The 26,854-nt window shown below is 34.9% G+C and overlaps 1 protein-coding gene across 1 annotated transcript in view; it reads right to left on the bottom strand.

The window, feature by feature from the left end:
• Positions 1 to 26,854, bottom strand: part of LOC150105771 (sister chromatid cohesion protein PDS5 homolog B-like) — a 699,562-nt gene that overhangs the window by 5,596 nt on the left and 667,112 nt on the right. The window contains exons 25-26 of the mRNA XM_090394553.1: positions 12,244 to 12,366; positions 2,634 to 2,690 (exon numbers count right to left, since the gene is read on the bottom strand). Coding sequence (XP_090250679.1) covers positions 2,634 to 2,690; positions 12,244 to 12,366 — 180 coding nt within the window. The remainder of the gene's footprint in view (positions 1 to 2,633; positions 2,691 to 12,243; positions 12,367 to 26,854) is intronic.

The raw sequence follows: 26,854 nt of genomic DNA, 5'->3' as shown, positions 1-26,854 counted from the left end.
AATGAATACTTTAATGCTCTATTTTTTTGCGTATTTTAGATTTTGCAAATTTTGACTCTTAAATCATAAAATAAAAGTTCTAAACATGGCTTGGTTTATTATTACTGGCCAAACCCATACTCTTTTTCAGTATTTTAAGACATAATAATATAAACAAATTTTAAGAATGTATAATTAAACAAGAGACTCTGCAGCTAGGTTGGTTTTAGTGCAGCTCTTAGGTTGGAAAGATCTGAGTTCAAATCCTGTTTATGATGTGAAGAACCTTTATTATGACTTTTCAATCAAAGGTGAATTAGCCAGTCTCATACAGAGTTCCCCCTACTGAAACTTGGGTTTTCTGTCCCTCAAAACAGGCAAAAAAAAAAAAAGCCCCATGACATTCCACATCTATAGACATAAAATACTTACTGTTGGCAAGAAAGATAACAGGAAACCACCTTGTTCTATTATCACTTATTACCCAGTAAAGTAGAATTGCTTCTCCAACTAACCAACCATTTTTTTTTTTCCCATCGGATTGATGAAAAAAAAAAAAAAAAAAAAAAACAGAGACAACATCACTGCATTATGTGCCTATACAAAAACAAGCCCCTAGGAAATAATTGTGCAAGATAAGGGGAGGGGTCCTGATTTGTTGTGTGTGTGTTATGATGCTTGAACAGGAATTTCTTCTGCTTTGGCCAGCCAAATCTTTCTTCTGATTGAATTGAAGTGAATATTTTCAAAATGCCAAATACTGAAGCAAAACTGATGCACTCAGGCTATTTCATCTGCAGAAACCAATTCTGTAAAAAGATTTAGGAATTGCCATGGGAAGTCCCTTGTCACCATGCACTTGCCAATTTCTTCTTAGAGCATCTTGAGGAATCCCTATTCTCTTCAATACAACCCTAACCTTCCTTTTGGGTTCAATATATAGATGCTGTGTTTGCCATCTGGTAGGCTTTAGAAGCAAATCTGCCTACCATTTTACCCAAAATCAACAGCCTTCACCCATCAATTTCACTATGGAAAAAGAAAAGTCTGATACAAGTGGTGTAACCTGATGTGTCTATTTAAAAAAAAAAAAAAAAAAAAAAAAAAAAAAAAAAAAAAAAAAAAAAAAATTAAACCACATATCTCCAAGCTGCAGAGAAATGTAACAAATAGCATAAATATCAGTTTCAACATTTAGAATATTCTGAAACATAAGCGTCATGGTTCTTGATGTACACCCTCTCTCCAAAAAGAAACCGAACTTTTGATAGAAAATAAAACAGAAGCTAATTATAATTATTCAAATCATTTATTTCAATCAATATACTCTCCCTCAGTTTCGATACAGGTTTGACACGGTCAATTAATTTGTTAAATGAGTTTTTTTATATCGGTTTTTGGGATACTGTTGAGGGTCGTGGTTACTGCCGCTTGAACATTTTGAATGGTGTCGTATCTCTTTCCTTTCATCAGCAAATGAAGTCAGGGGAAGAGAAAGAAGTCACAGGTTGCTAAATCAGGTGAATCCAACACACAAACTTGGTTTTTGCTCAAAAACTGTCTCACAATGTTCGAACGATGAGATAGTGCATTATCGTGCAAAAGTGACCAGCTGCCTGCATCACAATATTCATGCCATACGCGATGAATTCTTGCTATCAATTGCTTCAAAACTTTGAGATAAAACTCACCATTGACTATTTGGTCAGCAGAATGAATTCTTTGTGGAAATGCCCTTGGAATTGTAGAAACAAATCAGCGTTGTCTTTACTTTTGACTTCTCCAAGTGACTTTTTTTCGGATGTCCATCTTCTGGTGGTCTCCACTCAGCACTTAGTTTCGGGCTCATACTCAAAACACCTCGTTTCGTCACCAGTAATGATCATTTCAAGGAAGTTTGAGTCCTTACGAGCGGTTTTAGTGAGGTCCTTGCAGTGTTCAATTTGATAAATTTTTTGGTCGTTGGTCAAGTTGCGGGGAACAAATCACGAATTCAATTTATGAAGACCCAAACTCTCGGTCAAAATGTTGTGCATAGTTGATTTTGGAATCGCCAATTCATCTTCAATCAATCTCACAGACTATTTCAGATTTTCTTTGATGAAATCACGCACTTTTTGGATGTTAACTTCGCTCAGTCCAGTTTTTGGATGGCCCGGCTTTTCGTCGTACTCAAGCGTCTCATATCCACTTTGAAATTGCTTAAACCACCCATAAACTTGAGTATACAGGATAAGCATTTACCACCATATGCTTTTTGAAGCATTTGATGCGTTTCGGTAAAACTTTTACCAAGTTTAACACATAAGTCAATCGCAGCTCTCTGTTTGAAATTCATTCTCTGACCGTTCGTCAAAACACACTGTCACTCTTGGCACTATAACTCGGTTTCCAATGAAACGAATGTCATAAACAGTTGACACAACACTAATGAAGGTTGCCACTTTCAACAACAAAAAAAGATACAACAGATAGCACCATTAGTTTCTTCTATTTTCGAAAAGTTCGGTTTCTTTTTGAACAGAGGATGCATAACAATAAATAAAAAAATCATTCCATTTCCATATAATGTATTGACATTTTCTTTTTTTCTAGATGAAGGATGACATTAGCAAGTTCTGTAATAATTTATCATAAAAGATTTCCTTAATTACCTTTGGAGGATTGAATGCCATTTCTGGAGGGAGGTATATTTTCAGGTTGGAATAATTCTGTAATTAAAAAAAAAAAAAATACAGATATCACACTGTGCTATATTGTTAACTATAATTAACAATAAAACTATATTTTTAACTATTATTAACATTAAAAATGTAATAATAGATGTCTAAGCATCCCCAGGTGCCTAATGCTTAATACTAGATAACTGGCAAGAGACCTAAATGTTGCCTTTTAAGGAAGGCATTGAACTGAACAGGGCTTCAGATCTTGTTCCATCTTCACCTTCTCATAGAGCACCCTGTTATTGCCAATTGCCAGCCCATCCTGGATACTGAATGAATGAAAATGGGATGGCAATTTAGGATTTACCAACCAAATTGTATTCTTATTGGCTTAAACCATAATGCCAAATGATGGCACCACATGGTAGAATTTCATGCCTGCTGGGACGTATCCTGGTTAAACAAGTCTCTCCATTGTTTTCATCATGGAAGCAGAATGAACAACAAAAAGTCAACTACTGGAACAAATCCTACTCAACATCACCAGAGTGCAAGCTTGGCACCATCAACAAAAGAAGCATCAATGGAAAAGAAATAGAACCAGCAAAAGAAATGGATAAGTACCAAATTAACATAATAGGTGTCATCAAAACAAAGAAGACAAAAACAGGTGAGCTCTTTCTAAGCAATAAATACAAGATCAGGCAATAACAATCAGGAAAAAGAAAGAATAGCTATGGTATTGAACACTAAATATGAGGATAATTTTCTTGAATGGCAAGCAATATCCAAGTTGAACAATATGGACAAATATCAGAATGGAAAACTGGAGACAATGAGACTTATTTGTGACTATGGTCACTGAAGAGGTTCTATTAAGAAACAAGTTCAGGAATTTTTCGAAGCATTAGAAAAGGCACCTGACACAATGAAAAAGAAAAAGTTTGTTCTTGTTGGAGTTCTAAACAGCAGAAGAAGAAATTATTACAAGACATATAAAAATGTTCTAGGAAAATTTGAAGAAAAGAACAAAGCTAACAATAATGGAAAGTACTTGCTAGTTTTCAGTTACGGACATCAACGAGTTATTACTAATACCATGTGCCAACATAAAAATGTGCACAAATTCGCATTGAGAAAAGATTCAAGAAATAAGAGGTCTCACTATGTTATTGTTGATAGCAATGATTGTCTACTGGTTCAGGACACAAGAGTATATTATTATTATTTATGGGATCTCCATGGAGTCCAGAGACTCATTGCAGGAGACCTAAATCAATCATCATACACACAAATCATATCATACCTCTCCTTGAAATCCATTCACTATCAGGAAACTCACAACCAATTCTGGCAATCCTTCCACTTACTCACCACTCTCCATGCAAAAAAAAAAAAAATGGTCTGCATACCCCTACTAACCACACTATTATACAACTTTTATGGATGGTCCCCTAGTTATCTGACTATTTGTCATATATTGAAAAATATCACTTGCATCAATTTTATAAAATCCCTTTAATATCTTAAAAGTTTTTATCATGCCACCTCTTTTCTGCTTATTAACTCAACTTTGTAACCCACAAACCTTCAACCTACCCTCACAGGGAGCATTCCACAGACCTGTTACCATCTTGGTCACTTGTCTCTGAATCTCCCCCCAAGAAACCCAGGTGCCGAAATCTGTGTGCAGTACTGTCAAGATGTGGCTGAATGATAACCTTAAAAAGAGGGATAAAAGCTTCTTTATCTTTTCTTGTTAGCATGTTTTTCAACACCCAAGTAATTCATTGAGCTAGTTTACCAACTTTTGCAATATGCTTTGTGAACTTTAACTCTTTGTTCACCGTTTTCCCCAGGTCCTTAGCCTCATCAATTTCCTACAAACAAATACCATCAATATTATTATTATTATTATTACATGACACCTCTAGGGAGTCCAAGGGAGGGAGGATACTGCTCTACAAACTCTGCCTCAACCACTCAATCCACCAACTGACCACGACTACATCAATGCCATCTACTAACAACCACCACCACTAGTATTTCCACAGAACAAGCACAAACATCCATGCCCACAGCGGGATTTGAACTAACAGCCTTTTTGCTGGAAAGCAGATACTCTAACCACTCGGCCAACCAGGCTGACAAGTGATACACCATATGCAACCATTTCAACAAAGTGCATAACCTTACATTTTGCAACATTAAATTGACAATCATTATCCTTTGCCCACAATGCCAATTTATTTAAATCATCCTGCAGGAATATCTACACTACCTTTATCAACTATTACTTTCCCCAGCTTTTCATCATTGCCAAGCAACTGAATATCCCTCTTAAACCTTTCCCTATGTCATTTATATACAAATTAAAGAGTAGTAGTAGTGGCATTCTATCATATATAACTCTCTGGTGTCTGTCCATCAGCCATCTCCCTATACATACTACTAGCCCCATATCCACTGATATGAGAATTTGAAATAGAAAGTGATCACCATTTAGTGTTGAGCAGTATAAAATTGAATATCATATTGAAAAGAAGTGTGTGCATGAAAGTTTTAAAATGAATCAAAGTTTCAGAGTGGACTCAAATACATAAGCATTGTTCAAGGAAAAATTGAAAGAAATTGAAAACAAGAAACAAACCTTGGAGATTCAGTGGCAAACCCAGAAGAAAATATTGAGTGACTCAGCCAGAGAGTCACATGATGAGGTTGTCTGCAAGGAGAGAAAAATCAGAATTCCATGATGGATTCAGGAAGTTAAAAAGGCAGTCAAGGAAAAGAAAAAAGCAGATGATTAAAATAATCTTACACATCAGCTTGCAGACAATTACATGGATGTAAGAATTAGAAGGGTGAGATATCATCAGTGCTTGTGAACTGGTGAAGGAATATTTGTTAGCAGCAATGGCAAGTTTATACCGTAAGTGAAAAAGGGGTTATGGAAGAGATATAAGATGAGAGGTGGAGAGCAGATGCATGAAGAATATAAGACTCAGGCGAGGAGAGTGACTGGTATGATAAGGAAGGCAAAAATGGAATATGAGAAGAGATTGGCCCTGAAATTCAAAGAAAATCCTAAGGAATTCTTGCATTATGTGGTCAGTAGGAGAAGGAATGATTGTGGAAGAATGACATTATTGGATAAAAATGGACAAAGGAGAATTGGAGTCTTTCATTAAAAGAGTTGAATGGGAAAGCCTGAAATATGGTTTAAGAATTAATCATGATGAAACAAAATACTTGACCATAGATGAAATGACAATTTTGCCCACAACATTGACTTCGAGAAGGTGGATGAATTCATTTTACTTTGGAGCTCTAATAAGCACCAAGAGCAGATGTCAAAAAATTCAAAGAAGAATTACCATGGCGAGGTCAGCAAATGTATGGTGCAAATGCAGAAAATACGGAAAGACAGAAACATTTCTATCACCACTAAATCAAGACTGGTCAATAGCTAGGTCTTTTCGATTTTCATTTATGGTGCTGAGTCTTGGACACTCAGCAAGAAAAATATGGACAAGATAAACAGCTTTGAGATGTAGTGTTGGAGAAGGATGTTGAGAGTCTCCTGGATGACAAAAGGCCTAATGAAAGTATAATAAGTCAATTAAAAATCAAGAGGAGGCTACTTGTAAATGAAAGAATTCTGAAACATTTAGTCACATTTCAAGACATATAATGACAACCTGGAAAAACTTGTCATCCAGGGCAAAAAGGAAGGACAAAGAGAAAGAGGACACCAAGGACCAAGATGGTTGGACCAGATTAAAAAGATCACCGGACTTACTTTGGAGTTGGCCACTGTTGCAACAAAAGACAGAAAGAAATGGAGAGACATTGTGGCTATCGGGTCACGAGTTCTCAGACATGAGGACACTGAGCAAGAAGAAATAACGTGTTTTCTTTATTTTAAAGTTAAGAGTTAAACCATCGGGTGCTTAAGGGTCAAAGCTGTATAACTGAGAGAAGACCTCCACATAGCCTTTAAAAGGAATGCGGAGAACTGACCAGGGCTTCTGACCTAATGTCCAATCCTCACCTTCTCGTGGTGCACCCTGTTGGGTATCTACTTGGATACTGAACAAACTAGGATGGGCTGGCAATTTGGGATTTAGCCGACCAAACTGTATTCTTATTAGTTAAACCAAAATAAAAAATGATGGTACGACATGACAAAATTTCATGCCAGCTGGGGCGTCGCCCGGTTAAACAAGGCCCCCGTTGTTTTCGCCAGGGAACTAGGGTGAACAGCGAAAAGTCAGCTACTAGAACAAATCTGAAAACAAACCCCAACTCAACATCACCAGAGTTAAAGATCGGTACTATCAACGTAAGAAGCCTAAATGGCAAAGAAATGGAGCTAGCTGAGGAATTAGATAAGTACCAGATCGACATAATAGGGGTGACTGAAACAAAAAAGACAAAAACTGGTGAATCTTTCTGAGCAATAAATACAAAATGTTATATTCAGGCAATGACAATCAAGGAAAAGAAGGAGTAATCATAGTATTCAACACAAAATACAAGGCTAATCTTCTTGAATGGCAGTCAGTCTCAGGTAGAGTAATGTGGTCAAATATGAGAATGGGGAACTGGACAATAAGACTTATTTGTGCCTATGGTCCCACAGAAGGTTCTACTAAGGTAGAAGTGGAGGAATTTTTTGAGGCTTTAGAAAAAGCAACTGACACAGTGAAAAAGGAAAAGTTGGTCCTTGTTGGGGATCTAAATAGCAGAGTAGGAAATGACTGTGAGACATACAAAAATATTTTGGGAAAATTTGGAGAAAAGAGCAAAGCTAATAACAATGGCAAATATCTGTTGGATTTCTGCTCAGGACATGGACTGCTTATTACTAACACCATGTTCCAACATAAAAATGTGCACAAATTCACATGGAGAGAAGAGGCTAGGAATAAGAAAAGTCTCATTGACTATGTTATTGTTGATAGTGATGTTTTCTCCCTGGTGCAGGACACTAGGGTGTACAGAGGATTTTAAATTGGAAGTGATCACTATTTAGTCTTGAGCAGGATAAAATTGAATTTCATATTGAAAAGAATAACATGTAAGAAAGTTTTAAAGCGAATAAAAGTTGAGCAGCTCTCAGATGTGAACTGTAGACTAAAATACACAAAGATTATTGAAGAAAAAATGAAAGAGTTTGAGAACAGGAATCAAACCTTGGAGATTCAGTGGCAAACTCTGAAGAAAACATTGATTGATTTTGCCAGAGAGGCATGTGGTGAGGTTGTCTGCAAGGATAAAAAAAATCAGAACTCCCTGGTGGGCACAGGAAGTTAAAGAGGCAGTGAAGGAAAAGAAGAAAGCATATCAAAAGTTCCTGTCAAATAAGTCAGCTTGTGCTCTTAGAGAATATAGACACAAATGCAAGAATGCTAAACACTGTGTAAAACTAGCTAAACAAAAGTCATGGGAGGACTTCGGCAAGAACATAGAAAATAAATATCAAGAAGGTGGCAAAATATTCTGGAGGTTGTTGAAGAAGCTTAGGAATGGAGGAAAGAGTGCTGTAAAAGGAGTTAGAGATGATAAAGGTGACATGAAAACTGGAGAAAAAGATATCCTTGAAGTATGGAGTAATTACTTTGAAAAACTGCTAAATGAAACAAGCAGTCATGACAGCACAGTGGTAAAAAACACTGACCAGGCATGCAGTCAGGAATATATATCCATACTTGAAGTAGAAAAAGCCATCAAAGGCTTGAAATGTGGAAAGGCAGCTGGAGTAGATGATATTCGACCAGAAATGCTGAAGTATGGTGGTATAAGAGTCTTACAGTGGCTGCACTGCATAGTTCAGAAAGCCTGGACAGAGGGACGAATTCCTGATGATTGGAGTAGAGCTCTCATAGTACCCATATATAAAAAGGGAAATAAAACTGAATGTGAGAATTACAGAGGTATTTCCCTACTGAGCGTTCCTGGTAAGATCTATGCAAGTATACTTGAGAAACAGTTGAGAAGAATTGTGGAAGAAAAGCTTGGTGAAGAACAAGCTGGATTCAGGCCAAACAGAAGCTGTCAGGATCAGATCTTCACTTTACGACAAATAGTCAAGAAAGCATGGGAATATAACAAAGATCTGTATTTAAGTTTTGTCGATTTAGAAAAGGCATATGACAAGGTGCCAAGAGAGAAGCTATTCAATACGCTACAGTTATATGGTGTCAATGGGGCATTATATCAAGCAATACTTAGTCTTTATTTGAGTTGTAAGTCAGCAGTCAGAATTGAAGGAAGTACAGGAAGATGGTTTAATGTTAAATCTGGTGTGAGACAAGGATGTACATTATCCCCCCTCTGTTATTCATTATCTATATGGATCACATTATGAAGGAAAGTGGTATTAAACATGATATCAGAATTGGAGATGTTAATGTCAGCTCTTTGGTTTATGCGGATGATGTTATACTTCTAAATAAATCCGCTACAAGTCTGCAAGATTCTCTGACTAAATTGAATAGCTGTTGTAATAGATATGGTATGAAGGTCAGCAATAAAAAGACAAAGACAATGAAAATAGGCAGAATCATTGAAAATGTCAACCTTGTTGTGAATGGACAACCTGTGGAACAAGTAAAACATTTCAGCTACTTAGGCATGATTTTAAATGAAGATGGTAAATTAAATATAGAAATAGACATTGAATAAATTCATATGGAATAAGAGAGAAATTAGTCAGAACACTAAATTAGCTGTATACAAGACAGTGTTCAAACCAGTTTTAACTTATGGATCTGAGAGCTGGGTCAGAAGTAAAACATTTGACCAAAGACTAGAGGCCGCAGATATGAGAGTCCTGAGAAAGATTATAGGCATGAACAGATGGCATCAATGGCAATATCATATTAAAAACGAGGATATTAGGAAAGAACTTGACATTGTCAGCATCCAGGAATGCTGACCATGTCAAGTATTCCTGGATGCTGACAGAATGGGCGAGGAAAGATTAGCAAAACAAGTGTTCTCTGCCAGGTTGACAGCAAAACAACCCAGTGGAAGACCAAGATATAGGTGGATTGATACGGTACAAAGTGCCTTAGACGATAGAAATATAAGATCTGATAATGTTGGAGTCTTGACAAGTAACAGACTGATTTGGAGGAAAATTGTAGATAGGAAGTTAGTAATGATATAATTTTTTCATGTAGTACTATCATATCCTGTACACCCCTTGTGGGTACATGGCAGGAATATGATGATGATGAGAGTTAAACCACGTGGAGTGGAGGGAGTGATTTACTAATGGGCACATTGATAGGACTGCATGCAAGAAAGAAAGAAGGTAAAAATACTTTTCTCCTCGCATATATAAAAATGGTACATTTGAACAGGATTAATATAAGAATATTACATAATTACAAAATTGAGTCTTAATAAAAATGAATTAAAAGATATTAGTAATAAGGCATTTTATAAAAGTAATTAGTTAAACATCTGTTTATTTTTGTATGTGATGAGCAAGATGTATTGACATTGTTGTTATTTTTATCTATGGCTACTGAAGTCTTCCTTAAATATAAATACATTTATTCAGTTAGATATTAGAGGTTAATTATAATTTCATATGAGCTGTTAGGTGTTGAAATGTTGGTGCTAATGTTAGTATCGAGATGATTTGTTATGTTGTCACTGACAAGAGAAGCAAAGGCTACCAATGTATTATTGGAAGTAATTAAGTGAACTTATGTCAGTGCATAAAAATTGTGAAATTAAGCACTGTCATAATTTCAGCTACTTTCATTTTGAAATTATAATTAAATAAATTTTTCTGCACTATGAAAAGAAGTATATTGTCATTTCAAGTCCAGTGCTGAAAATAGCAATAGCAGTACATAATGCTGGAAGTTGAAACAATTGGAGTGGAAGTTGCTCTCTCTATATATTTCTGAGTATGTGCAAGAGAGTGAAAAGAATGTTAATAGACATCACTAAGCATTCAGCTGTTTGGAAGGAAGGAAAGGAACACAAATTAGAAGAATTGAAAATAGAAGACCAAGAGAGAGAATGTCCATCTTTAAAAAGATATGTGTAAAGTTTTTAGTAGTCATTAATCCATGTAGCATTTATTTCAGTTAAAGCTGAAAGGAACTTTATTTCAGTTCATATAGAAAATGGCCCAGTAAAGTTTGTTTTATTTAGGTTTCTCAGTCTGATAAGTGAGTTGAAACAATTGATATGGTTTTAGTTATTTCTACAATGAAGTAAGTTGAAGCTTTCATATAGAAAGCGAATTCATTTTAGTGTTTTATACAGTGGAATTTTCTGCTATTTTCATATAGAAAGCGAATCAGACCACTGATTCAATGAATCATTGATCTGATGTTTTGGATGAAGACAAGATACGTTTTCTTCAGTGTTGCATGATTTGAGATGCAAGAAGAGTTTGACTTATGTTGTTGTCATATAGAGAGAAGTTTTTATGTTAGTCTTTCTCCTGTGTGAATTCAAGAAGAAATAAAAGTTTCTGTAGGAGACAAGAGACTAAAATTCTTGAAGTTATGTTCATGAAGGATAATAACTTAGCTCATAATATTAAAAGGAAACTTAGTGGATAACATGTTTTTCATATGATCTAAAGAAATTGATCTATATTGCTGCTTGCAAAGTTAAGTATATGTCTTAATGGGTTTAATGAGTTCATTTAGAAGATAAGATATTTATGTGATATCCTGGGATACTAATCTGTGGGCAAGTTGGATTTGAAGTTTAGTATCAGGCATTTTCTTTATTTTAAAGTTAAGGAGTTAAACCACTTGGAGTGGAGGGAGTGATTTACTAATAGTGCATCGATAGTGCTCTCTTTCTCATATATATCAATTACCTTCTCTCACTGACTTCAAACTTTATCCACAGTTTTGGCAATGATAGCATTTTCTATTCCTTCTACTCATACAACAAACCCTACAGAGCTCAATCATTTCAAGCTTCAAGATATCATCTACAATCAATGTCCTAAATTGATCTTTATATTATCCTTCAATTGGATGATAATACCCCAACTAACTTTCATGCTTCCAAAATGCAATATTTTCTTTTTCTCTCACAAAAGCACTTTAGTCATTCTCTTCTTACCTTCGGTAATGCTCAGCTTAAGCCAAGACTAGATTTTTCTTCTCAGACTGACACATATCACTTCAGTATCAACCTCAGCTTCCAAAAAGCCTGGCATCCTTATTTTGTTTAAAATTTAACACCAAAATCCTCTTTAAAAATTCTTCATGTCCAAAAGACAGCAATTCAACTAAATAATGATGCTTCTCTCTCTCTCTCTCATATCCTCTTACTCTCTCCAGCCACTATCTCACAGATGGATGGGAGCCAAATAGCTGTAGAAGAGATAGTTTCCGCACTGTCTCTTCTACAGATATTTGCACTGTTGTTTAATAGAACTGGCACCATTATTGGGAGCAAACAGATTCAATGAAATATTATTTTTCAAAAGGTTGCTCAATAATGATGCAGTAGTTTAATGATTTATTATTATTATTGATTATTTTTAAAATAAACATCAGCAATTATTTTAAAAATTCATATGAATAAATGATTTTTAAAATATACTTACTTTATCTGGATCAGTAAACAAGTTTGATGGAAGTGCTGGTTCACCAGGAAAATCTTTAAGTATAAAGCTTGTTGTTTTTGTCATAATCAAGCCTAATGCAAGATCACATACTGCATAGAGTTTCTGAAAATTACATATATGTAAAGAAAGTGGGATACAAAAGATATAAGAATAAAATGCATGTGGTATCCTACAAACAGAACACACACACACACACACACACACACACACACACACACACACACACACACACACACACACACACACACACACACAGAGAGGGGGGGGTATAATTTGGATTTTCTAGAATGTAATGACTGTGCAATCTCATGTTAACATTTCTTAATCAAGAATTAAAAATTCCAACATTACTTTAATTGTGTATAACTATTAACATTAACACTTAATTAAATTAATCTAAAATCTCATCACAAAAGACAACTTTCACTTTAAGTACAGTTCCCAGTAAGGAATCAATAATAGATAAGCTTGATGAAACAGGATATTATAAGTAAATATAAAAATATATATCTAGATATAATATTCTTTAATTAATGCCTTTTCACTTCCAAACAGAGTGATGAATTGTCAAGTGATGTATGTAAAGAAGTCAAAAAATTGATGTACTTACCAGATTTGATATTTGTATTACTTAAAAGAATTTTATTGTAATTTAAAATTATCAAAGGTAGTGTTTTATGAAGATATTCTCTTGTCGCTAACAGAGACAACGTGTCAGCCATTATTTATACCTAACTTCTTGCTTACCAGTTTCATGGAGTGCGCATGCTCGCTGAGAAGTTTGATGAGTGATTGACAGCTGACAAGAAAGCATTCGGTATCTGAGTAACGGCTGTAAACAAGAGAGCATTTGGAAGGAATTTAGAACACAGGACGGCAGATATTTAGGTTCAGAGGAACTTAAGTTATTATGTGACAGTTGGAGGAAAATTAATAGTATATTCCGAAAAAGGAATCGTGGAACTATTAAGTTTTAATGTGGATAAATAAAAGAAAATATTGCTATATGCATTTTAAACGGAATATTGGAGGAAACGCAAATTGGAAGATTTATAGTAGATTCCGAAAAAGGAATCGTAGAACTGTGAGTTTTTTTTTAAGTGGAAGAGACTGTCAATAAGCATAAGTGAATAAAAGAAGAAGTTGCTATTTAAGTTCTAAAGGAATGTTTGAGAAAACTTTGATTAAGAAGTTTCATCTGGATTAAAGACGCCGGATCTAACTATTATTTCTACTGGAAAAGAGACAGAATTAAGTCAGGAAGAATTAATGTGTGCTACATAAGTGATGCTAAAGGATCTTGTGAAAATGAAGAATAAAGTCACATATCTTCGGAAAAGGGCCTTGATAGAGAAAGAAACTGGCTATGAACATTTTGTGATTGTGCAAACAAAGTGTTTAGTTTAGTCTTAAGTGTAAGTTTATTTTAAAAAGGCCTTGGATCCAATTAAATTTGTAGTTAGTTATGTAAAGTTGTTTGAAGTGTATATATATATATATTGTTTTTGTTATATTAAATGTGTTTATTTTGTATTTTGGTCTTGAGTCAGTGATTATTTGGATTCTGAAAGAAAGAGTTAAGATCATTGCACCAATTGGAGTGAGCCCTTGTGCATATAATAACATATAGGTACACTCGAAAATAATTAAAAAAATAATTGTTAGAAACAGAGATCATCTCTAGGGTAGGATAAATATTAAGATAACAAACAATGAATACTCTATCTATATAAAAATCAACCAATTATTAACGATGGCTCAGTCGACGACAGGATTGGTTATGACTTAACTTTATTTTTAGAATCTAGAAAGTAAATCTTGACTCAAGTAAAATGGCTACAGGAGATAGCAATTTTAGTTGTGAAGTTTCTTTGGTTAAAGATGAGGAATTTTTTAGGTTAATTAATCCAACTTTAGTAATACCTTCTTTCTCAGGAGATAGTAGTGATAGCATAGAAACATTTTTTAAATATGCAGAAAAAATTAGAGATTTAGGAAAATGGTCAGATTTTCATTTGTTGATTATACTTCGTAATAAATTGTTGGGCAAAGCCAAAACATTCTTAAACACATCTCCTTTATTGAGAGACACTGACAATTATGCAACCTTTAAAAGTTTGCTAATATCAGAATTTTCAAGTGTAAGAGAATTAGGGCCTAACATTTGGAAAATTCAACAGTGCATTCAAGGGAGTCTGTTTCAGAATACTATCATAGACTTTGGAGCATTGCTCATGAATTTAATGTTTCATCTGAAGAGAAATCCTCTTTGGAATGGTTGCTGTTTAATCAATTTAGACATGGCCTTAGAGATAATTTGAAAGAAACAGCATACAAGAAAAAGATTAAAAATCTTGACCAGTGTTTTGAAACTGTTAAGGAAAGGAAGAGAGACTTAGAGATATATTTCATTCCTTAAACAATAAATAGGTGAACTCTTTTCGATATAATGAAACTCATTCTCCTAGCATTGTGGCTGCAGATAAAGTGAGAGAAGGAAAGTTTCATAAATTAAAAGGTGCTAATAAAAAGAAACAGTCTAAGGAAACTTCTGTGAATTTCAACAAAGATATTCCAGAATCTGAGTCCAAGGTACAATTACATGATTTTTGAAAATTAGAGGAACTGAAAACCCTTTCTTAGTGAAGAAATAGAAAGACAACAGAGACCAATAGCACAAGGACAGGAACTTCTGTTTTAGATGATACTGGATTTAACAATATCCAAGAATCCTACAGATAATCAATCTTTCTTTTGTAAATCTAATGGTATTGACAGGAATAGAACATTTCAAAGGAGATACGTTCCAAAATGATTTAGATGTAATAAACTGGGTCATTTTGCTAAAGACTTATGTTAGAGATAAATCTTGTTTTCAACATAGGAAATCAGAGAATAAAGAAAAATCTGGGAATAATTATTATTCCAATATCATACTGGCAAGGACAAAAATGTCAAACTACTCATTGGACATGGGTAAAGCTAAAGACAGCTCCAATCCTGAAAGAGAGCTTGATGTAGCATTAGCTCCTTATGCTAATGGAGGTAATCCTTGGACAGTTCTACGAGGATTTATTGAAGATGTGCCTTGTGAAATCTTACTTGACACAGGTGCACATAACTCACTCATTTCTTATAGCTTGTTTAACAAAATTAAATCTCTAATTCCAAATGATATTTCAGTTTTAAGTTATTCAATTAAATTAAAGGGTATATTTGAATCAGAAATTTCAGCAGATAAGCAAATCAATGTTTTTATTTCAATTCCTTGTTTTCCACTGAATGTTTGTCATTCATTAATAGTTCTTCCAGAATCCTCAAATCCAAATGTACAAGTAATATTTGGAATTGATTTTCTGAAACTTCATGGTTTTGCATGTAATTTTGTTAATAATACAGTGTTCTTGTGTGGACTAGAATATTGTTTGGACAGGAAATCAGATAACAAAGGAAAATTAGAGCAGTCTCTTGAAGTTTTTCAAGACACTAATGATAATGATCAAGTGTTCAATATTGAGACTCTAAAGAATAAGGAACCTAGTTTTCAGAAATTTGGGAAAAGGATAAGATTGTTCAAGCTCAGAAAGATGATCCTGTACTTAAAACTATTTATGAAGCAGTATTGAAGGGTGAAACTCAGCTAGATACATTTTTGAACCTGGAAAACTTATATTTTGATAAAGATGGGTTACTCTTATCTAGACAAATGGAAGATAGAAGGTTGAAAGTGAAAATATTGACACCAACTAAAATGATTCCTTGGATTATGTACACTTTCCATGATTCAGACTTGGCAGGACATCAAGGATTTTCTAGAACTTCGGAAAGAATAAAGGATCGTTACATCTGGAAAGGCATGAAGAGTGATATACTCGCATATGTCAAATCATGCCATACGTGCCAAATAAGATCTCCTTTTAGAGGAAAAGCTCCATTACAACCATTTCCAATTCCAACTAGACCTTTTCAGGCTGTTGCTATTGATGTAGTAGGTCCACTACCAATTACTAAAAAAGGCAATAGGTATATTCTAGTAGTCATAGACATGCTAACAAGATTTCCTGAAGCAGTGTCAATGAAGGATCAAACTGCAAAGACTATTGCAAGAAAGTTTTTGAATATGATTATTTGTAGATATGGAACTCTTCAGACCTTACTTTCAGATCAAGGAGCAAATTTCACATCTGAACTATTCTTACAGTCATGTAAATTACTTAATGTTAGGAAGATTTTTACAACACCTTACCACCCACAGTGTAATGGTATGTGTATAAGGCTGAATAAAAATATAAAGCAAATACTTTCCAATCTGGCAAACACTAAAATGAATGATTGGAACACATATATTTCTCAAGCATTATTTGCATGTAGATCTGCTTTTCATTCTGCTATCAAAGAAAAACCATCTTTTGCTTTATATGGTTTTGATCCAATCTTTCCTAATGAACTTGAATTAATGAGTATCTAGAGACAGTTGTAGATAAATTTTCCACTACTCACAGATTAGTAGGTGAAATAAGTAGATTAAGTTCTCAGAAAACTAGGCAGTATATAAATCATTTTAGAAAGTATAAGTCATTTGCACCAAGTGATTTAGTATTATTAGATGATAAATCTAGTATAAAAAGAGTTGGGAAATTAGGAAGGAAAGCTTTAGGTCCATATAAAATTTTAGACAAATTTTCTCCTGTGAATTTTAGGATTCAAGATATCAAAAATCCTAGTAAAATTTTAAGTGTACACTCTGATAGGTTAAAAAGGTACTTTTTAGGGAGTAGAAATTTAGTTACATTAGGAGACAATATGAATAAAATATTGAAAGATTAGCATAGTTTTCCTAGTACCAACTGTGCATTTCATTCAAAATCAAATAGTAGGAAAGGGAATAGTTTTAAAGCTCATAATTCAAATATGCAGCAAAGGAGAAAATTTAATTTGGGTAAAACAAAACCTAATGCAGGAAATTTTAGAAATCTCAGGATACATAATTCAGATAATGTACAATGTAAGAGTGGTGAAAATCAAATTGACTCTAACATGGATGAAATAGTAGCAGAATATCATAGGTTAGTTAATTTGGAGCAAAGTAAGCCAGAGGAATGTGAAAACCTCTAATTTAGTTAGTAAGGATAAAGAATCTCAGAAACCTGTAGAATTTAATTCTGATAGTGATGATTCTGTTGATTTAAGGCATAATTCAAATAACTTTTTAAATTCAAATAATTCAAGTGAGATATTTGAAAGGTACAGAAATGAGATTTGTAAGTATAGTAAATTAGAAGATGTAAATTCTGAATCATCTCTAGCATCAGATGATTCTGAAACCAGTGATTCCGATTGTGTAAATAATGATGAGCAGGAATCATGTTATTTTTTAAGATCTAGGAATAAGCATTAAAAGTTATGTTAGATATAGGTTAAATATTTAAAAATATTTTTTAAAAATATTTTTCGGAGAAAGATAAAACTGATGTAAAAATAATCATAATTAAAATTTTGAATATTTTTACGAATTGTTTATTAGTTTTGTTTTCGTAACTTGCATTGTCGGCACTTGCGATGTGCCCGTTATGGAAATTGTTTTGTCAAAAGTGATATGTAAAGAAGTCAAAAAGTTAATGTACTTACCAGATTTGATATTTGTATTACTTAAAAGAATTTTATTGTAATTTAAAATTATCAAAGGTTGTGTTTTATGAAGACATTCTCTTGTTGCTAATGGAGACAACGTGTCAGCCATTATTTATACCTAACTTCTTGCTTACCAGTTTCATGGAGTGCGCATGCTCACCGAGAAGTTTGACGAGTGATTGACAGCTGACAAGAAAGCATTCAGTATCTGGGTAACGGCTGTAAACAAGAGAGCGTTTGGAAGGAATTTAGTACACAGGCCGGCAGATATTTAGGTTCAGAGGAACTTAAGTTATTATGTGACAGTCGGAGGAAAATTAATAGTATATTCCGAAAAAGGAATCGTGGAACTATTAAGTTTTAATGTGGATAAATAAAAGAAAATATTGCTATATGCATTTTAAACGGAATATTGGAGGAATGCAAATTGGAAGATTTATAGTAGATTCCGAAAAGGGAATCGTAGAACTGTGAGTTTTTTTTTTAAGTGGAAGAGACTGTCAATAAGCATAAGTGAATAAAAGAAGAAGCTGCTATTTAAGTTCTAAAGGAATGTTTGAGAAAACTCTGATTAAGAAGTTTCATCTATTAAGGACGCCAGATCTAACTATTATTTCTACCGGAAAAGAGACAGAATTAAGTCAGGAAGAATTAATGTGTGCTACATAAGTGATGGATTTTTTTTCTCGAAGTTGGTACATTTGTTATAAGCATCCATGTGAAATAGAAAGTCATTCTAAGAAGTAGTTTATTTTATACAGTTGTCTGTATCCCACGAAATGGATAAAACTGATTTAATGAGGTAAAAGAAGATTTAATGCCAAAAGAAATTCATTTAAAGTTCATAAAAGTTTATGGGCACTCTTCTTTTTCATTTTCGACAATAAAGAAATGCGCTGCCAAGTTTAAACGTGGCCGTACCAGCCTTAAAGATGATCCATGTGAAGGACATCCAAAAAGTATGAAGAATTGCAAATGAAAAAGCTTTGCACAAGATGGGTGCCGTGCTTGCTCACAACAAATCAAAAATGCACTCGCATGAAAATCTCTGAACAGTGTTTGGAGCATTTTAACAAGAATAAAACTGATTTTGTACGTCGATTTATTACTATGCATGAGACTTGGATTCACCATTACACACCAGAATCCAAACAGCATCAAAACAGTGGATAGAAGCCAGTTGTTCTGCACTAAAGAAGACAAAGTCGGTTCCATCAGCAGAAAAGTCATGACATCAGTATTTTGGGATACTAAAGGCATTTTAGATCTGGTTAAAAGAACGGAATAATATTCCAATCTTTTAACCATAGTAGATGAAAAAATTCGTGACCCGGTTTGCAGAAGAAAAAAATCATCTTTCATCAATAAAATGCACCTGTCCACAAAGGTGTTTTGGCAATGAGAAAATTAAGAGATCTGCACCATGAATTGTTGGAAACATCCACCCTATTCCCTCAGATTTGGCTCCCTCTGACTTCTATCTCTTCCCAAAACTAAAACTCTTCCTCACTGGCCAGTGTATTTCTTCGAATCAAGAGGTGATTGCAGCTGTGGAGGGGTATTTTGCAGATCTTACTGAGAACCACTACAGGGATGGGATAATGGCACTGGAGCATCGCTGAAATGTATTAGTCTTAAAGGAGATTATGTTGAAAAATAAAAATAATTTTGAAATTATAAATTCGTTTTTTCATTGTTAGGCTGAGAACTTTTCAGCACACCCTCATATATATAAATATATATATATATATATGAGGGTGTGCTGAAAAGTTGTGATAATCATCATGAAGTGACTGAGGTAGAACGATGTAACTTATTCATTATTCTACATATTCCTCACAATGTGTTATACACTTGTTAGAATGCTGTTGCATCATTTGCAACCCTCTGAAAAAAAAAAGTCTTTCCCTTCTTGTGCAAACCAGCTCAGCTGCAGATATGACTTCATTATCTGTGGTAAATTTTGTTCCTTTCAAGTGTTTCTTTAAATATGGGCATAGGAAATAGTCAGATGAGGCCAGATCTGGCAAATCTGAGCAACTGTGTTGTTCTGCAAAAGCAACATGCCTCTACTCAGTTTCCCCGAGGTGTTTTTCATTCAGTACCTCCTTCAATTCCTCTAGAGTTGTAGAATAAACTGCTGCTGTAACAGTTTCATCTTTTTTTCTTGAGCTAGATGGTAAGGATCGCATCATGCATATACAAAAAGACAATGGCAAGAACCTACCCTACTGACTTTTGGGTTTGGAACTTCTTTGGCTGTGGAGAATCTTTGTGTCTCCACTCCATTGTTGTTTGGTCATTGGATTATAGTGATGAAGCCATGTTTCATCAACAGCCATGATGAGTAAAAAAATGTGCACATTATTTCACAAAATGATGCAAAAATTTCTTGAGATAACAGCACACATTTTCTCTTTTGGTTAGCATTTAAACATTTGGGGACCCACTTTGCTGAGAGCTTCTGCATGTACAGATGTTGGTGGATAATGACCCCAACTCATTTCCTGGATATCCCTGGAGTATTTGCAATGTTTTTGGATGGTATTTGTCTATCACCAAGGATCATGGCATGCACTGCATCATTGTTTTCAGGTATGATTGCTGTGGAAGAGCTTCCTGATGTGGGCATCTGTTTTCTCAGGATGCTCAGTTTTAAACTTGGACACCCATTTAGTTAATCTCAATTGGGAACATAAATTTCCCAATTGAGATTCACCAAAACACAAAGTTTTGGTCTGTTTTCTCAGGATGCTCAGTTTTAAACTTGGACACCCATTTAGTTAATCTCAATTGGGAACATAAATTTCCCAATTGAGATTCACCAAAACTTTGAGTTTTGGTGAATCTCAATTGGAAAATTTTCTTCCAGCATGAAAAACTTGATGACAGCTCGCATCTTTGTGTCTCTGAATTTCTTCAAAACCTCTGACATGTCTTCTTATATATCCTAAAAGAAAAAGAGAAAATTATTACAATTTGATGAAACATGAGGACTAAAGGATTTTAAGAGATATTCTTTCTTGTGTAGCTTTAATATAATTTTTGTTTTAGGTGTTTATCTGAACTTTTTGGCTCACACTTTTACTGAGTTTGAGGGTTAAAAGGTAGTTTCCAGGCAAAAAATCCACTTGCCTTCACCAAACATAAACTGTAGCTGGGAAAATGACCCTCTAGTGAACAATTAGAATTAATCCTATAATTTTATTTGCTGATTTGAAGATTACCATCAGGCTAAAAAGGCACCTCAAGAAAAGACAGAAAATAGAAACTGAAAAACATCATTTATTTTTAAGTCAGTATTAAACACTAGGCATAAAATAAATGCAACAATTAACAGATGATTTAAAATATATGAGATATTATAACATACTTTATATATCTTTCAGGTGTGTAAATCCTTTGAAATTAGCACAAAGTTTCTTTATATGTGAACATTATTAATCATGGAATCACAAAACTTATCATCATAATTTTCTGGAATATATGCTCAATGTGAGTGTATATCAGATCCTATTGATAGCTCAACACAATTAATCTCTTGTTATTATATTCTTATCACAATTTATTTATTTATTTTTTAAAGTTGATCTATGATTTTCAAGTTGCTAAATTCATCAGCTTTCACTTCTCTATCTTAAAAAAAAAAAAAAAGTGCATATCTATATCATGGTGTTCTGAGTCTTTTTTCAGCTATCCCAGCTGAACACATGTTCTGTTAATCTTTACTCTCCCATTAATAGGTTCATGATGAGCACTGCACTAATTGTATTGTTGCATACTAGTTGCCCATGGAATAGGATGTGATAGAATCATCTGATAGGCACACAACAAATCATTATGTGTGCTTTGTAGTGAAACCAGAGCTATGTAGAAGGGATAACATTTGTTGCTTTCAAGATATATAAGTAACTGATAATTAAGAGAATTTCTATAATTGATTGGTATGTTTATATTTTTAAGAGGTGCAGGGTGATTAAAATTAAAGTATCCCTGTTGGATGTATTGTGCAATGCCACCCAGTGAATCCAAATGCTGCAAAACTTTGCAGGAATATATTGTGCATCATGCGAAGGAGATATCTGAAGTAGTTCTCAAATTCAACACCAGGGCACCGCATGATGTACCAATGTAGATGTAGTAAATTTTTCTCTGTGTGTGTGTGTGTGTGTGTGTGTGTGTGTGTATGCATGCATGAGTGTGTGCAAGAAGGAGAAAAGCGACACAAGCATAAATAACACATTTTTATTCACTCACATTATGCATTCACGGGCTATACTGTTCAATGTGCTGTCTTTCCTGGTATGCCACAAATTGCATCCTTTGCACAGTGTGTTCAATGGCAGAATGCACCTGGTCAGGACTGACTCATGGCCTGTGTTGCACATATGCTGTGTTATGTTGTCTTTCAGGACAGGCAAGTTATCAGGATGATTCCAACATACCCTGTCTTTGAGAAATCCCCAGAACCAGAAGTCACAGGGGTCAGATGAATGAGGCAGCCATGCAGTGGGAAACACACAGCTGATCACTCTGAATTCTGTGAAATGTTCTCAAAGACCCTTCTGTATGGATCGATCAATGTGTGGAGGGGGCCCCCCATCCTGAATGAAAATGACTGAATCCATGCACAGGTGCTGCTGTAGCTGTGGAGCAACAAAATTTTTTATCATATCGCAATACCTCTTGGCAGTAACAGAGCAGGCCACAGGATCCGACTGGTGAATGTCCTCAAAGAAGAATGGTCCAATGATAAATGAAGCTGTAAACCTGCACCAGACAGTAACTTTAGGTGAATGCAAAAGAATTTGTTGATTGCATGTGGGTTTTGCATAGCCCATATCCAACATTTGTGGGTATTCACAGTTCTGTTCAGGTGAAAGTGAATATCATCTTCCCACAAAATCATCCATGGCCATGAAGCATCAATTCCACTCAAGCAAGAAATGTTAAAGAAAATGTCAGCTGATTTTCAAAGTCCTGCAGGTGCAATTCCTGTGTCAGGGTCATCTTAAATGGATAGAAATGCAGAATCTCCCACAGAATTTTCCAGATAGTTGTGTAAGGCACATACATGTGTCTCGATACAGCATGTGCAGGAACCTGCAGTAAACATTGCAGGAACCAATGCTGCTATTCATGGTCTGTTCTAGAACAGCAGTAGCAACTTTATTCGCTTGTTGTGAACTGATTGATTTGCAATTTCTGCCAAGTCTGACTCCCAATGATCCTATTTCTTCAAAATGACTAATCATTTGTCGCAGAGAACATGGCGATAATGGATCTCATCAACATTTGTTCTTGTGATGATATTCATGGAGTGCAACAACAGCATTGCAATTGTTTAGATAGTACAACTTCACAAGCAAAGCATGTTGGGGAAAGATTGGTGCCATCATATGCAAATTTCATGCATTTGGTGTTTACAAGCCACTGGTGGTGAATATTGGAACTACCCCCCCCCCCCCCCCCCCCCAAGATTTACTGGATGGCACTCAGCAAGACCTCAAACAGAGATACTTTAATTTTGATCACCTTGTATTTTAACTAGCATTAATCAGATATGAACTATTTGCATATAACTGGCACATCTAAGGAAAAGAAGAGGCATGAATACAAATATATTTTTTTACAGAAAAGTAAATATCCAATTTTAAGTTGTGATATTATGAGTGGTGCAATATATTACTATGATTGGGGAATGAATTACATGTCATCCTATAAACTCTAGTTCTGTATGTATGTATGTATGCATTTATGAACAGCTTTGGTTAAAAAAGGGAGGAATTTGTGAATAATCCTTGGCCCACTGTTATTCAATCTATATATTAATGATATTGGGAAGAATTTGAAAGCAGATATACAGCGCTTTGCAGACTGGAATTGAGAGCATGTGAAAATGGCTATCAGCTCAATATTAGTAAATGGAAAGTCATGCACTTGGTGGGAGAGAGATCCAATATCATATTATATTGATGGGATTATGCTAGAATAAACTGATCAACTTAGGGATCTTGGAGTTTTGTTTTAGACATGTAAAGATAAGGAAGTCATTCTGCCTCCCTCTTGATAAAGCCTCACTTTGACTATTGTGAATAGGTTAGGTCTCGTCTCCTGGGCTTCTGTGGCGATTCTGATACAGTGGAGAGAGAGAGAGAGAGGAGGAGCAGGTTAAAAATGATATTGGATCATTTTTTAACAATGGATCATTTTTTTGAAAGAAGTTAAGACACAAGTGGCCTTGGAGTGGTGGTGGATGAGGATCTTACAAGCTTCTGAAAGGGTCAAGCAGGATATCACTAGATGGAAATTTTAATTTTATGGAGAGTGGAGAAAGTGCGATAGGGCATTCTTTGAAGTTGAGAATGAATGCTGTGAAGAGGGGGGGTAAATTTTTTCTTTCATGGAGTGGTGGGAGATTGGAACGTTCTGTCTTTGAAATGGTGAGTGCAGGTAGCGTGAATGAATTCAAGAACAAGTATGACAGATGTGAGTAATAAAAGCTGAATAAAACGTTTATTCAGACAAAGAAACATGTGGTGTAATTTGCAAGGAGTGAAAAATCATTACCACAGTGAGTTCAAGAAATTAAAGAGACAGTCCTAGAAAAGAGGAAATCATCATCATTATTATTTTTGATCACATTATCGATTACAATCATATTCTCTGATAATTTCATCACAGGATGAGACTGTGAGAGGGTTTCACACACTTCCAGTTTGTGAGAGTAAGTGATCATAAAGTAATCACCCACATTGTGGCTAGCCATATGAAGACTTCTATCTGAAATGAATATACATGGAACTACAATGTTGGTGATTAAGAGAACATTAAGAGACAGCTTGGAGCTACAGCAGGGAATGAGAAGTTGAGTTGAAAAGGAATGAATGCTGCTTGGGAACTAATAAAAAGATATCCAACAGCATCAATATGTGAATATATTCTGAAGGTCAAAAGGCTGAATAACACAGGTGTCAAGTGGATGAATGAGGGGATTAAAATAAAATCTGGAAAAAGAAGGCACTTTGGAAGCAGCACAAGATGAATAATGGTAATAATCAGTTGCATAAAGAGTATAAAAAGCAGGCCAGGAGAGTCACTCAGTTGGTAAGGACAGAAGTGATGTATGAACAGAATTCAGCAAATCATGCCAAGAAAACTCCCAGAGAGTTTTTTTTTTTTTTGATATGTGACAAGTAGAAAAAAGAATGATGTTAATGAATAAAATTGATAGATTGGTAATTCCTGCAGAGGATATAATTAAGTTATTCAGTGAGCTGTTTGTCATGGTGTTTTCAGGGTGAAATTAGAAGCTCAAGTGTAGAGTATAAAATGAGGGAAGACTTACTGGAGAACAAGCAAGAGGTATATGAGATGTTAAGTAAGCTAAATGTCAATAAGGCACAGGATTCGACGACATATTACTACGTGTGTTAAGGGAATGTTCCAGGGAGTCAGCATCAACCTTGACTTACCTGCAACAGCACAAGCCAAAGAAGTAAAACAGAAAGGTAAAACTGTTCCACTTCACAAAGATGGTGATAAGGATAAGGCTATAAATTATAGCCATATCTGTATATCTGGAGTTTACTTAAGGTATTGGAGTGATTGGTGAGAGCTAGGATACAAAGTTGGTTGTAAACAGCAGTATTCTTGTGCTTGCTAGCATGGATTTGTTAAAGGAAGATACACATGCAATGATATGCTTAGATTTTGCAAGGCTTTTGATAGATTAGATCACCATAAGTTTGTAACTAAACTGGAGCAGATTAGATTGAATGATAGATTAGAGTTGGATAGGCAATTGGTTCTCAGACAGGTATCAGCAAGTTTGTATGGGGGACAGTATTCTGGAAGAGGAAAGTAACTAGTGGCACGTTGCAGGGGCCTGTTTTGGGACCATTATTATTTAACTTGTATATCAATGATGTTGGGAGTGGTTTAACTGATATTATACAGCTGTTTGAATATGATGCAAAACTGAGTAGAGTGATGAGGAATCAAGAAGATGTTGTTGCCTCATAGTATGCTATGCTGTGAATAGATTGTATGAGTGAGCAAGTGTGGGGAACTGTCAGGTCAATGTTGTCAAGTGTAAGGTTCAGAAATTTGGTAGGCAACAATGGGATGTAAAGTATACACTTGGCAAAGAAATTTAAAGGAAGTTAGGAGACAAGTGACCTTGGAGTGGTGGAGGAGGACAAGGATCTGCAGTTTAAAGGTCACATTGGACAAGTTGTGAAGTCATCATATCAGATTATGGAAATGATGCAGAGGACCTAAACATGCAGAAATGAAGAGGTTATGGTTCCATTGAATAAGTCCTTGATCAGGCCTCATATTGTGTGCAGATTTGGTCATCTGGTTTTGCATGGTAATGAGGATATATTGGAAAGAGTCCAGAGAAGACTGACTAAGGTGGTAACTGGTCTTTGGGTAATGCAGTTTGCAAAGTGTTATGAATAGGAGGAAGAGAGGGTATATGATTGAGACATTTAAGTTGGTAAATGGTTACTACTGAAAGTTTTCAAAGAATGGGAGAAGGGGCAGAACAAGGAAGTATCCCTGGAACATATATATGAGTGGGGGGTGATAAGGAGTAGGTTATTTACATGGAGCGGTTGGTGAGTGGAATACATTGCTTCATTGTGGTGAATGCAGATACATTCTATCTTTGAATGATTTAAAGCATGGTTTTTAATGACTTGTGTGTGTAACAGTGTATACCTCTTATAATCAGTCTTTTGACTCCATGGAGGTCTGATGTTAATAAAAATAATAATTATTCTGGACCTCAATGGTGGTAACTGGTCTTTGGATAATCATAAGACTCATTACGGGGGGGATTGTAAACAATACAAAGCACACAAAACAATTTTCTCATCTCATCTCATCTTCCTTTTCTCTCTTTTACCCTTATGGTGCTGAGGGTTTATTAATCATTGGACCTCAACCGTTC

This window comes from Typopeltis vanoorti, chromosome 6 (genome assembly GCF_054136105.1).
Source record: "Typopeltis vanoorti isolate ZY-2024b chromosome 6, IOZ_Tvanoo_1.0, whole genome shotgun sequence".
NCBI lineage: Eukaryota > Metazoa > Arthropoda > Arachnida > Uropygi > Thelyphonidae > Typopeltis > Typopeltis vanoorti.
The sequence above is the reverse complement of the archived record's forward strand: the minus strand, read 5'-3'. Positions and strand labels throughout refer to the sequence as shown.